The sequence below is a fragment of the Haematobia irritans genome, chromosome 5 (assembly GCF_050003625.1).
Source record: "Haematobia irritans isolate KBUSLIRL chromosome 5, ASM5000362v1, whole genome shotgun sequence".
Classification (NCBI taxonomy): Eukaryota; Metazoa; Arthropoda; class Insecta; order Diptera; family Muscidae; genus Haematobia; species Haematobia irritans.
Genome location: NC_134401.1, coordinates 86,170,887 through 86,185,600, shown reverse-complemented (window position 1 = coordinate 86,185,600; position 14,714 = coordinate 86,170,887). Strand labels below are relative to the sequence as shown.

At 31.4% G+C, this 14,714-nt stretch overlaps 1 protein-coding gene across 1 annotated transcript in view; it reads left to right on the top strand.

Annotated features, from left to right (window-relative positions):
* Window positions 1–164: 164 nt before the first annotated feature.
* anne (polyamine-transporting ATPase anne boleyn) overlaps window positions 165–14,714 on the top strand; it is a 75,083-nt gene continuing 60,533 nt past the window's right edge. Inside the window, exons 1-2 of the mRNA XM_075311189.1 lie at window positions 165–405; window positions 8,168–10,887. Coding sequence (XP_075167304.1) covers window positions 10,278–10,887 — 610 coding nt within the window. The 5' untranslated portion in view covers window positions 165–405; window positions 8,168–10,277. The remainder of the gene's footprint in view (window positions 406–8,167; window positions 10,888–14,714) is intronic.

Genomic DNA, 14,714 nt, shown 5'->3' with positions numbered 1-14,714 from the left:
TTATTGGGATTGTTTTGAAGATATTGAGTACTCATTTAATTGTAACGAGTACTCAAAAAATTAGTCAGTAACGAGTACTTGTAATCAAATACTCGTTACTTTCCCAACACTTATACACACACTTTTTCTGCACACTCAAACTTTTTCGCATAACGTCAAACTCGAGTCGATTTAAATAGTTTTGTGGTTGTTCTTAAACTGTTAAATAAATAAGAAAATGTTAAAAGAAACCAATAATTTAAATACATAAAAAGCAATGCAATAATAGCATGTGGATGTGTCTAATCAGCTGTTTACCATTTTATGGAGCACAAATATCTTATACATACGTAACAGAAGAAGTGTTATCTTTGGGGTTTAATGAATTTAATTTGAAGATATAATTAATTGGGCATGATTAACAAGGTAATTATAGTATTTTCAAGTGTTTTTTCTAGCACCCTAGATTATCTAAGAAACCTCAGTTGATATTGTGGCCGAGTGACGAAATGAAGCATTTCCGTATGCACATGTATGTACGAAAGATGGGCTACATGAATCATTCTACTATTATTTTGGTGTAATTCTGAGTAGAGGTGTGCACGTGACACGAACTTGTCCTAACTCACGCCTGAATGGTAACGGATGGTAACGGCGTGAGTGTGTTTAGACAACCAAATGTCGTACGTGAGTTCGAGCCACGAAAATGTCTTCGGAAAAATAAGAACATAATAACGCTTACCAGTTGATTCGCATATAAGTTTAGTGACACCACAAATGGACACTTATGATGTTAAGAGTTGTATAACGCTCGCGATTCTAATCATGGGCACGACATCTCTAGTCGTGAGTATTTAAATGTTTTCGTTCGAGAATACGGATTTTCTTGTCGTGAGTGCGAGTAAACTATTAGTCACGTGCACACCTCTAATCCTAAGCTGGTATAATTCGGCACGGAGTTAAGACATTGTCGAAAATATCACCATCGGGAATTCGTCGTAAATATAGTTTTGAAAAAAAAAATGAATTTCTTTCATTAATAGTTGCCATTCTATGAGTATTTTCATGCAGTATTTCACAAAACCACTCACAAAATCTTCAAATATTCTTTTTTCCGAATAGCGAATTAACATTCGAAAATTACATTCAACATTTTTATGTCTGCATTCCTACAGTCACAAACAGTAAGTGTCATTCATAGATTTTTAAATTTTTGACGGCGTATCTACGAACAAATATTTGTCAATGAATTCTCTTTGTTTCTATTTCCATGTTTTACCTGAGATTAGCGTTTTTTTTATTGTTTTATTAGTTTCATTTTTTAATAATTCGTCTGTTGTCCGTTTGTCTGGGTTTCTTCAATGTCGAATGTCGTTTGAGATCATGTGAGACTTTTGCGGAATATACATAAATGATGTATTCTGTCAGGTTCGTTTTGACGGAATGTTTATGAGGAAATAAAGTGTCTATATGGTACAAATAATTTATAAGGTAGCCTTAATTCATCAGATGATTTTTTACAACTAAAAACCACAATGACTAATGACAGAGCAAGCATTTACATATTTTAAGTAACTTTCACGGTATTAAGCATCTTTAAACACCGAATATTTATTCATGGGGGTTATATCCTTGTGAAAAATCATATGTTAGTTTTGAATTAAAATCGGTGTTAAAATAAGAAATAAGAAAGCATGATCCGTCAATATTAAATTATTAAAAAAAAGAAAGATATAAATAATATTGACCATATAAGTATAATACATGATTCTAATGCGCCGTTCGTAATGCACTTTTATTTTTCGGTGATTTTATATAAAACTTGGCACCGTAGGTTTCAATCAATAGAAATCATTAGGAGTAAATTCGGCATTGCCATTGTATTAAATAAAATCCAACCAAAAAATACGTCCAAATAAAGGAGTGAACGGCCAAATAAAGTGAGGACTTTAAGAACGGGGAAAAACCAAATCCCACCCCAATCAAAAGCAATTCGACACAGGTCGGATGACTTATAATGCCTCTTCGTGATCTATGATGTAGCATTTAAATCGGCATTTTACTCTAACGGATGTTAAGTATTATATGAAACTATATAATATCAAATAAATAAAAAAATATTCTTCTACGAAAAGAAATGAACACTCACGGTCGCCTAAATTATGTCCATATTAATTTTATTGTGACAATTAGAGGTTCATTTCAATATGACAGTATAACGAACATCTCACGAAGATTGTCCACTTTTGAGAGGTGTCCGCTTTTCAGAGTGTCTCAAGTTTTAGAGATTTCACTATACATATATAATCGGTACAAAATCAGAACTAACTTAAGTCTCATTGAGAAACCGCACAAAAAGTTGAATTACCAAATGGAAATTTGGTCCCCATATATAATAAACGACGCAGGTGGGCAACAAGATTCGCCTCCCTCCCCACCACGATAATGTCGAATATTCTTTTTGTTTTGTTAAATATCAAAATATACAGAGAAATCATAAACCATGGTAATAATTTCATTTGTTCAGACCCAATTGTTAACGATATATAGAAAATTTCCATCTTTACTTGTAATTTATTTAAGCGAACAATTCTGTAAACGATAAAAAATAATAGTTTTAGTTTATTTTTAACAATTTCGCACCTATTTTCGAAAAAGATATGTAACATGGATTTCTATGGATATTAATTGTGAGATATTATTTCCATGAAATTTTAGAAAAAATAAACTTTGTATAACAACAATTCTATACTATTATATTTAACGAAACAGCAACGGCTTTTAAGATATTAATATTTTCCATGGAATTTTAGAAAAAAAAACCTTTTTGTTGCCTAACAACAATTCTATACTATTATACATAGCGAAACAGAATTAATATTGTACGGCTTTTAGATTTTCATGATATGGTAATTCGAAGTTTACGTGTAATTCATTTGGTATGGTGGTAGATGCATCCATAGAGGTGGTGGATTTTCCTATTAAATATTTAAACAAATTTGTTGTTAACTGAACCAAGATTCACCATTAATCGCAAAAATCATATATACCTATAGATCATTTAGGTTCGACAATAGTGACTATCTTGAATTACATAGATATATACGTTTACGGTTAGCAGATAACAAACTCGTGTCTGATATTTGAATCATATTTATATTTTAATATCATATATACAATGGCAAGGTAAACAATTATTTGCAAAACGACATAATTTGCTGTTTGTTACTGTAATGAACATGTGGTTGTAGACATTCCAATGCGCCGAGATTGATAAAGAACATTACGTTTCGTCGCAGGTCAATGTAGATTTCAAAACCCTTAATGTATGACACCAATTTTCAATGTTTATAAGAAACTTAACCGGTGTTAAAATATGTTAATTGTATACACACATCGTCTTTACGGATTCTTTCCAATTTCACCAGTAATTACCAGATTCACTTTTTTTGAAAGTATTTAATTAACACAAAATTTATTTTTCAATTAATCTATATAGGCAGTTTCCATTGTTATATAACATTACATTTGTAACATATCGAAATCCCAATCTTATGAAGTATTTATTTTTATCAAGGTGAAGATCTATGTCTTAATAATAAAATCAGTCTGTATCTAAAACTAGGTACAATTTGCTAAATATTTTTGAGGACATTAAAAACGAAAACAAATTATTACCTAATGGACATTGAGAAAAATAGCAAAGGATCTTAATGTCATCGGAATACTGTTCCAATTGTCACTAAGAAGCCTGACTACAAATAGAACGCTTGGGAATGAAAGAAACAATTACTTCTTTGTAATTCAAACAAAGAGTAATTTGAACCGGCTACTTCAACAAAGTAGCTTGTTAACACTTCCTACCAGATAGATAAAGCTAACACCAAACTTAAATCGCACACGGCAAAAATATCACCAAAATATTTCCAATTAACAAGTAATTTCCAAAATAATCAGATTCAATACACTTACTTTAATATTCATCGGTTCATAAATAAAATCAGAAAACACATAAGAAAGTGATTAATCAAGCGCAATATTTTAAATTCTAAGAAAATTAATTCATCTAAGGGTGAAATCACGATAGTATCAATCAATTTAATATGCATTAATTTTTTAATTGGTTCACTTAATTTTTTTTTTATTTTGATGTAAAGGGTGATTCTTTTGAGGTTAGGATTTTCATGCATTAGTATTTGACAGATCACGTGGGATTTCAGACATGGTGTCAAAGAGAAAGATGCTCAGTATGCTTTGACATTTCATCATGAATAGACCTGCGATCTGCCACAACGTCGAATTTTCAGTGAATGGGCCCTAGAAAAGTTGGCAGAAAATCCGCTTTTTTATCGACAAATTTTGTTCAGCGATGAGGCTCATTTCTGGTTGAATGGCTACGTAAATAAGCAAAATTGCCGCATTTGGAGTGAAGAGCAACCAGAAGCCGTTCAAGAACTGCCCATGCATCCCGAAAAATGCACTGTTTGGTGTGGTTTGTACGCTGGTGGAATCATTGGACCGTATTTTTTCAAAGATGCTGTTGGACGCAACGTTACGGTGAATGGCGATCGCTATCGTTCGATGCTAACAAACTTTTTGTTGCCAAAAATGGAAGAACTGAACTTGGTTGACATGTGGTTTCAACAAGATGGCGCTACATGCCACACAGCTCGCGATTCTATGGCCATTTTGAGGGAAAACTTCGGAGAACAATTCATCTCAAGAAATGGACCGGTAAGTTGGCCACCAAGATCATGCGATTTGACGCCTTTAGACTATTTTTTGTGGGGCTACGTCAAGTCTAAAGTCTACAGAAATAAGCCAGCAACTATTCCAGCTTTGGAAGACAACATTTCCGAAGAAATTCGGGCTATTCCGGCCGAAATGCTCGAAAAAGTTGCCCAAAATTGGACTTTCCGAATGGACCACCTAAGACGCAGCCGCGGTCAACATTTAAATGAAATAATCTTCAAAAAGTAAATGTCATGGACCAATCTAACGTTTCAAATAAAGAACCGATGAGATTTTGCAAATTTTATGCGTTTTTTTTTTAAAAAAAGTTATCAAGCTCTTAACAAATCACCCTTTATTTATTTATTTATATTTTTCATTTTTAAGGTGAGTACTATGTTTTTTCGTTTACGTTTTGAATTTCAAAAAACTTTTTAATTGGAAATAATTTGGTGGCATTTTTTCTGTGTGCTTATAGCTATTTGTTAACGCAGTATTCAAATTTTATATTTTCAAAGAAATTTCCTACAAATAACCAATGAAATTTCCGTATGCCGTTTTCCGGAAAACGGAATTTGAATTCAATTACTTTCATTTTAATTAAAGTTTAAATACTCTTTTTATATCATAATGCCGCAATAAAAATCCCATAAGGTCAATAAATATAATTCAGAAAAAAATGCTTATCTAAAGGATACTTTAACCTTTGCCCCAACTTTCACAAATCTGTTGGTGCACCGTGTTAGTGTTCACTTCTGTGAAAAAAAACTTTCCTCTTTGACATTTTCCTTTCTTATGATTTCTTTGTTTGAACTTTGGAATTTGCAATTTCGAGACACACATGTGGAATGTTTTTTTGCTATGCCCTATTCATATTGCTAGCTGTCAATTGATCTCATGTGATAAGAGAAGGCCAATGCGCATACTCTACCCAGAAGTTATATTTTCAGTGTTGCCTACAATTATTTCTTGCAAATTCGACTAAATCGGCCAGTCTGCCGAGAGGCCTTCAATAACATTTTCTATTGTAGGGTACAAATGCAGAAATGCCAACATTTATTTGATAGTTTTTTATATCCTACGTATCGTAAGGACACGCACTTTTTCGAAAATTCCTCAAGGTTGATAGATCTACCATTATGCGAGAAGGGGTTCACGGATCCACGCCTTGGAAATTGTCTATTCGAAATCTAGGTTGGGTATACTTGCAGCCCTTTTTTAGGGCCACTTACGATATTCGGTCCATCATTGAGTGCTTTCCTAACGGCTCACAATTTGTGGGCAGAAAAACTTTTTGGATTTAAATCACCGCTGAAAAACCTTTTGGATTTCGAACGAAACTGGACTTGACCCTGTGTATGAAACGGGATCATTGTTTATTCCACCAAAATTTAATTATTCAGATTTTTTTGTATCGTATTCATAATAGCACTTATTTATTATTAGGGCGCGACACAGTATTCACAGTATTTTATATTAAATATTACCATCAATACTATAAAAAATGATTTTTAGTACTTTTATCTTAATTTAGAGTTAGTAAAGTGGAAAATATAAAATAAATAAAAATAATTATATTGCATTGTTTAAAAAATAGAAACTATGAAGCAAAATAATTTAAGTAAAAGATTTCAATTTACTTCTTCTATGAACCCTTATTTCGTTGGAGTAGTAGACTAAACAAGACCTAATAAACAACACGTTTGTAATTGCATAATTTCAAAATATTTGAATAATTATTGCAAGGAAGTTTTTATAAAATATGAAAATGATATCCTTTGTGATGACATTTATTATTTATTTATTTATTTTTTCTTGGCGAATCCAAGCCGCAACGCCATATACGGATTCCAAAACTACACAAACATAGCAATAATAACAAATTATAAAAATTATGCGCTTAAAAACTAGAAATTAATAACAAAAATAGTATCAATAAGTGACTAAACTGAATTTGAAACAAACAAATACACAATAGTTAATTAAAACAATTAACAAAATTAAGAAAAACTATTAAAAAATATAAATTAAATTATCAATTTAAAAAATTAAAAAATAAGAACAATAAAAAAAAAAATAAAAAAGTAAAAAAAAACATGAATATGTGAGTAAGACAGCAATACTAACATAAAAAGTTAGTAAAGAGACTCAATAAAATAAATAAAAAATGATATAACATAATACAAACTAAATAAAAAAAAACTAAAAACTAAATAAAAAAAAATATATATAAAAAAATAAATAAAAATTAAACAAATTAATTAAAGAATTTACAGCTACTCAGTAAATTATTAAATTTTAATTAATTTAAATTTTAAATTATTTCGTAGTCTTTTGAGTAATATTGACAATCGACTACGAATATTTCTATAAAACCAATTTTCACTATATCTGACTCCGTATAATCGAAAAACCTTTTTAATATCCACACAAAATTTTAATTCTACAAAAATCCATTTTTAACATTGTGCTCTTTAGAAATGCATGAAACTCCTATATACACAATCACGACATTAATTGATCCAATTTATTTTTTTAAATGAAATGTCTTCAATCACGAAAATGATAGTATCAATCACAATTTTAATTGGACATTAAAAATACTTGATTAAAAAATAATTGATCTCATTAGCAAATTTCAATTAATTTTTTAAATGATTCAATTAAACATTTAATTGATTATGATTGCAAAACTCAATTAATTTTTTTCATTAAAAACGTAACTATTTTCAATTACTATCTTAACTAATGTAGAGTTTTTAGTTTGATTAAAGAATTGATTTTTTGAAATAAATTTTTAGTTAAAAATTAAAAAAATTTTCATCACTTTTTTAATTGACTTAGTCTTCCGAGTTTGAATAAAATGTAAATTGTATCAATTGATTCTTAATTAAAAATTTTCAATCATTGACTTAATTAATCTATCTTGATTAAAAAGTTAATTGTATCCATTAATTTATTAATTGAAAAAATTTAACTTCAATCAACTTTTTAATTGGATATATTTTGGTGATCTGTTTTTCTGTGTAGGATGAGATTGTCCTAATAATTTTAAAATTTTCTTTTATTACAAAATATTAAGGGTTGGTTAATTTATTAGCATGTGGACTATTTTGGTGAAAGTTTCTGTTTTTTAAAAACACCTTAGAATATAATGATATAAGCTAATGATTATCGAATATTTTATTTGGAATAAAGTTGAATTTTTGATTGCAACATATTAAATATGTGAATTATACCATGGCAACTCTGAAATATTCATACGAACATTGTAGCTCATACATAAAATCAAACGACCAGCAACAGTGAGAAGTATATTGATTAAATGGCTCTTATTGATTTTTTAACGAATTTCAATCATACATATCTTTAAAATTTTCTTCCTTATGAATTCAACTTGCGATACATACATATCTTAAATATATTATTTTTATCGTCGTTTTCTTGTGTCTTACAGATTTGTGGCAGCCATAGAGGCCATTATTAAAGAGAATTGTTTCGTCATACGACCACGACCACGGTAGCGACGACAACGGCGACAGCAACAATTAAGGCCGGTAAAAACCATACGCAGAACATAAAACGACGTCAGAGAAAAAAAAACATAAAACAAAGTGAAAATTCTTAATAATTCGCATAGCGATGCAGTGCTCGAGGTGAAATGAACATCATCTGTCAAATTGTCTATTGAAAAACCAATTTTTTTATTTTTCTCAAAAATTTTTTTTGCGCAAACACTGCTCATCACCTCTCGAAAGTTACGGTATATAGAGAACAAATGAAGTGAAATATTCAATAAAACCGATATTCACATTGCAACCCCAAGGCAAAATTGTGCGAAATGAATATGAAGATTATTCAAAGTGTGCATGAGAAACAAAAATTCAAATCATTATCAATGTATACGATTAGTAAACGTAACAAGCAATTGTTAAATAATAATTTATTAATAAATCTAACAAGTTCATTATTATTAGCCGTAATTCAACAGTTAATAGAACAGTTTCAAATTATTATTAATTTTAAAAACGAAATTAGTCCAATAATCCAAGCGTTCTTGTAAATATAACAAAAAAAAAATATTTAGTGACGACCAAAGAATAAAGAAAAACTAAGATCTAAATAAAACAAACAAAAATATTCGCCAGCAAAAGTGAAAACTCATACATTCAAGTGTAAAGAAAATCTGTGAAATACACTGCTACATAGAATTATTTGAAGATAAGAAAACTTTGCCATTCATCTTAAAATTCGGTGCTAGACATTTTATATAGAAAGAGAAATACTTAAGCGGTCATTGTAGCGCTTATTGAAATTGTTTTTTGTGAATTTTCGTTTAAATCGTAATGCATTCAGTTCACAGTTGTAAAAATCAATTAAAACTCAGAAGTAGACAACGAAGACGTCGTAACACAACAGTTGCAGCCGCCTGCAAACCAGCATTGTCAGCCACCTCAAAAGTATCGCCATCATACGCAAAATTCTTTGACAAAACAATTCCTAAAGCTGCCAATGTTGTACATGGCATTGTAGTATCCAATTTATCCTTGGTATTGTTGCAAAAGGAATACATTGAACAATTCTATTTTGAAAAACGAAGTGGCGGGGGAGGACCTGAGGATCCGGACATAAACGAGCTTCCCGCCAGTGACGCAGCATATAACTGTTGTCACTTAATGCACGATTCACGCTACGGATGATTGATAACTAAACTAAACTTTAGCGATTGGTTTACCAAGTTATCTCATCTTAAAGTCAATTCTAACTCTCATAGCTTTCGGCTCGGCGGCAATAATCCAGTATCAGGCCTCAAATATCTACTGGCGGATTTTGGTTTTTTCAAACGACATCAACGGCAGCATCATCTTTATCAATTGAAGCGTAGACGATTGAAAACACGATCTCGCAATCGTTAAACCTGTCTAAAATCGATAACTATTGTTTTTTTCACCGAAATGTAAAAAAACAAAAGCGGAAATTATATTTGAATGTCCCATACACTGCATAAGAAAAAATCTTCGGAAGAAATAATCTGGATTAGCAAGAAGCACCCGGACAACAAGGGCAAATACATACATATTTTGCATTCTGGTTGATTTGTTTCAGATCTTTGTAACTATTATTGTTGTATATCATTTTACATTCGGTAACTTTTCAAAATGGAACTCACTCAACCAAAAGAATTGTTAAATTGTAAGCAGAAATTCATAGAGGAATGTAATTATCGTTGTAACGTCAGTTCTGAATGCAATATGAGCCGAGATTGCCACGTTGCTAATGTACGGGTTGCTGCTGCAGGAGCCAGGAAACTGCGAAGCTGACATTATCTACTGCTCTACGAAAGCCTTAACTGCAACACTATATAGCGACGCATACAACAAGTTTGAAATAAAACAAAAGAATTATTAAAAAATATACCAAGTAAAAAAACTCTTAAATAACACAAAATTTTTAGAAAAAACATAATAAAAACATTTTGTATTAGAAAAAAAAACAAACAGAGGACTTAAAATTATACATAAAGTAACTGAACTATTTGTGTAAAAGTCAACGCACATACTCTCAAAATGCAAAAATATACCCCCCTGAAAGATGCTCTCGAGCAAAATATTGCTCCCTCAATTATTGGTTTACCAAATGGCCATGATATGGAAAGTCCAAATCCAGTGATAGTGGATACAGTAGATCGAATGAGCTCACACGACATGCCTCATTTGAAAGCAGCACTTACCAACACTCCAACTTCACAACATTATACAAACAAAGCAAATATAGCAAAATTACAATGGTGGAATACACCAACCCCACGTTTGACTATCGATACATTTAATCAACAAAATTGTAATGGTAATGCAACACCATCGCCCGTGGAATCTGAAATAATGTTACCATCTTCCAATCATCATCAGCAAACAAGTAATCACTCGTTAAATATTAAAGGAACTCCCACTAACTATAGTCAGCAATTCCATCAAACTCCAACCCATAGCATTGGTAATTATGGTGAAGCCGAAACATCGCCATTATCAAAAAGTGCAAGTAGCTCACGTCAGAGAATACATAATCTGTCGTCAATAAGTGATGATAAGCTATCGCCTAAACTAAGACTTGCCAATCAATTCAGCATTGAGGAGGATGCTGATCCCAATAAGCAAGATTCTCAGTTATTATTGAATGGTAAGTGAATTATATATATTTCTCTTGTGCATAGTTTTTATACAACTTTACGGAACGAATTTAAACGGAATTACCCTAATTTAAGATTTACAAAATATGTAAATTTCTTCTTGTATCATGTTAATCTCATTAAATGATTAACATTGAAATGTCGTCCAATGCGTCACATCCATCAGTAGTCAATATTTACACATAATTCAATTTAAACATATTTAATATTTATATAGTAGTAAATAAAAAACACGTTTACATCTCCTTGAACGCCAAATCGATGAGTGAGAACTCATACATAGGAATGGTGGATAGGACTTGTGAAATTTAAATTAAATTTGAAATGCAAAACAAAGTTAACTTCATAATTAAAGTGAGATTGGTATAAAAATGTGTTGATTATTGGTCCCTGACTGAAAACTTCGGCATACGTTGAACCGCTTTGATTGTGTTAAAAAACTTTACAGGTGGCTTCTCTAAAGCGATAAGTCTCCAAAGTTCCCTTATGCTCTACAGCGTTCACAAAGTATATTAGCTACATTAAACACTTTACTTTGAAATCTCAGTCAATACATCACATCACCAAATAGTCAATATTTACACATATACTTGTTGAAAATTCAACTAAAAACCTTATATTACTGGTATCGTCTTGTATTCTACATGTAGATGAGTAGTAAAGAAATAAAAAGTACACATCCAGTTGAAATCCATTGAATTGGAAGTCATCTGCCATGAGGTTTTGTTAAAATGTAAGTTTAAAAATAAATTGATCTGTCGTATGTGAATGTTAATAGATATGAATATGTATCAATTGAATTTGCCTTGAAATTAACCGACTATAATGTTGTATACGAATTATAAGACAGGATAGGAGAGGGGAGGATCAATAAATTCACATAAAAACTTTTTTACTTTGCAAGAAACAATATTATTACATTTACAGCAAGATATTTATAGCGGATGGCGTTTACTCAGCCAATACCCGTAATAATAAATAATTGAATTTGAAGCATACTTTTAGGCACTACAAAATTTCATTGCATTGTTGACAATCCCTACAGCGGAATATTTTATATATACTCATACAGAAAACCAAAAAATATTTATAATAATAAAAACCCTTTGTTAATACGAATAATTTATGGTTTTTTTTAACTCGAAAGTTTGTATAAAACATTACAATTTTAGTTGCGACATGCTTGGGGATATTTTGCATGTTTTGATTTATTTTTTGCATAAATATTGAAAAGTTCATAAAATTCTACTGAAGACAGTCGTTTTATGTGGATCCTATATTATGGCATTTTCCAAGAAATGCTTCGCTCTCAAAAAATGTATGATAGCATTTTTCGGGCAGAAAAGAATTCAAAAAAAAAAAAAAAAACAAACAGAGTGAACGGAAAATGAACAACAAAAAAATAGATAATAACAATATTCTTGTGTGTTCTTAGGTATACAATAGGGATCAAAACGTTGATCACTTCATTAACCCATTAACGCCCAAAATGAAACTGCCGAAAAAAATTGATTTTATGGGTTTTTTATTAACTTGGTAACGACTAAATAAAAATATTTAAATATAAAACTGACACTTTTTAGAAAAAGGCTGTTCCCATGTGGGGACATTGGGTAGATTATTTATTTTTATTGTTTTATTTATTGTAATATAAAGCCTTCAAGGCCAATAAACATTATACAAATATTATACAAGTAGTTTATAATCCGAATATTTTCTTCAGCAATGTACAAATAACGCGGCTCCCCAGCCATATATTTAAAACACAAAAAATGTAAATGTTTACAAAAATTTCTAGCCCTATCTGCACCGATTTTAAAATGTCATCACAAAACGAATTTTTATCAGAGAGTCAAAAAATATGAAGTGAGCTTGTGTCTAAACATAGGAACAGAATATGAGAAGTTTCTTAATTAGAGTGCAAGACAATTCCAAGCACGAATCACCCTCTCCAGAAAAGAAAAACTGGGTTACCATATGGGGAATCATCAACTGCGGATTCCTAGCAGTCCTGGAAAAAATAAACTTGTCTCTCAATGGGGGTGGTAGACCAGACTTCACAATTCTATAGAATAACACCAACACTCGTCATATATAAATCTAAATGGAAATCCCAAAAACTGAATCGCATAAGTATGAAATTCTCCAAAAATCTCCATTACAGTACAATTTTAAACTTAATTTACAATAAACTTAACAGTTTTATATACACACAATCGAGATATTACATACAAACAATTATAGATTTTAGATCACTTGGTACACATGAAACTATTGATAGTATTTTACGAAAATTATGCGAATAATAACAAGAATATAACGCACTGAATATGACACTTGTTTATCAAATGCGGCGATTTATCTTTGTTTATAGATCAGATGCAGTATAAAGCTGTCATACGTGTATTTAATATAAAAAAATAACGGATAGCTCATAGTTGTTTGACTTTAAACAGGTGTCCTCATATTGGGACAGAGGGCGGTAATGGGTTAATTCAAGTCCCCTTCATTCATTTATTTAAGTCACTATCAACTCCATATGCAACCCTGCTTTTTAGGCAATTGAAGCACTCTTGTTTTTTTTTTGCTAAAAATACACAATTTCATAACAAGATTTGAAACCTTTCCGAACTGCTAACTTTTTTATAAAAGAACATAAAATGGTCATATACCGGCTAAAATGCAAAAAGTGCACATATTTTACAAGAACAGGAAAAACCATTCGATATTATCTTTAAGGATAAATCTAGACTATAGTTTGTAGCATGAACAAGTGTAATGTAAAAGTGTTCACTTTTAAAAACACATTCAACATTTTCCTTTTTATACCCACCACCATAGAATGGTGACGGGGTATAATAAGTTTGTCATTCTGTTTGTAACGCATCGAAATATCGATTTCCGACTATATAAAGTATATATATTCTTGATCGGGGAGAAATTCTAAGACGATATAAGCATGTCCGTCTGTCTGTCTGTCTGTCTGGCTGTCTGTTGTAATCACGCTACAGCATTCAATAATGGAGCTATCGTCCTGAAATTTGGCACAGAATCGTCTTTTGTCTGCGCGCAGGTCAAGTTCGAAGATGGGCTATATCGGGCCATGTTTTGGTATAGCCCCCATATAAACCGACCTCCCGATTTGGGGTCTTGGGCTTATAGAAATCGTAGTTTTTATCCAATTTGCCTGAAATTTGAAATCTGGAGGTATTTTATGACCATAAAGAGGTGTGCCAAAAATGGTGAGTATCGGTCCACGTTTTGGTATAGCCCCCATATAGACCGATCTCCCGATTTTACTTCCTGGGGCTTATAGAAACCGCAGTTTTTATTCAATTTACCTGAACTTGGAAATCTAGAGGTATTGTAGAACCACAAATACGTGTGCCAAAAATTGTGAGTATCGGTCCATATTTTGGTATAGCCCCCATATAGACCGATCTCCCGATTTTACTTCTTGGGCTTATAGAAACCGCAGTTTTTATTCAATTTATCTGAAATTGGAAATCTAGAGGTATTGTAGGACCACAAATATGTGTGCCAAAAATTGTGAGTATCGGTCCATATTTTGGTATAGCCCCCATATAGACCGATCTCCCGATTTTACTTCTTGGGCTTATAGAAACCGCAGTTTTTATTCAATTTACCTGAAATTGGAAATCTAGAGGTATTGTAGGACCACAAATACGTGTGCCAAAAATTGTGAGTATCGGTCCATATTTTGGTATAGCCCCCATATAAACCGACCTCCCGATTTGGGGTCTTGGGCTTATAGAAACCGTAGTTTTTATCCAATTTGTCTGAAATTGGAAATCTA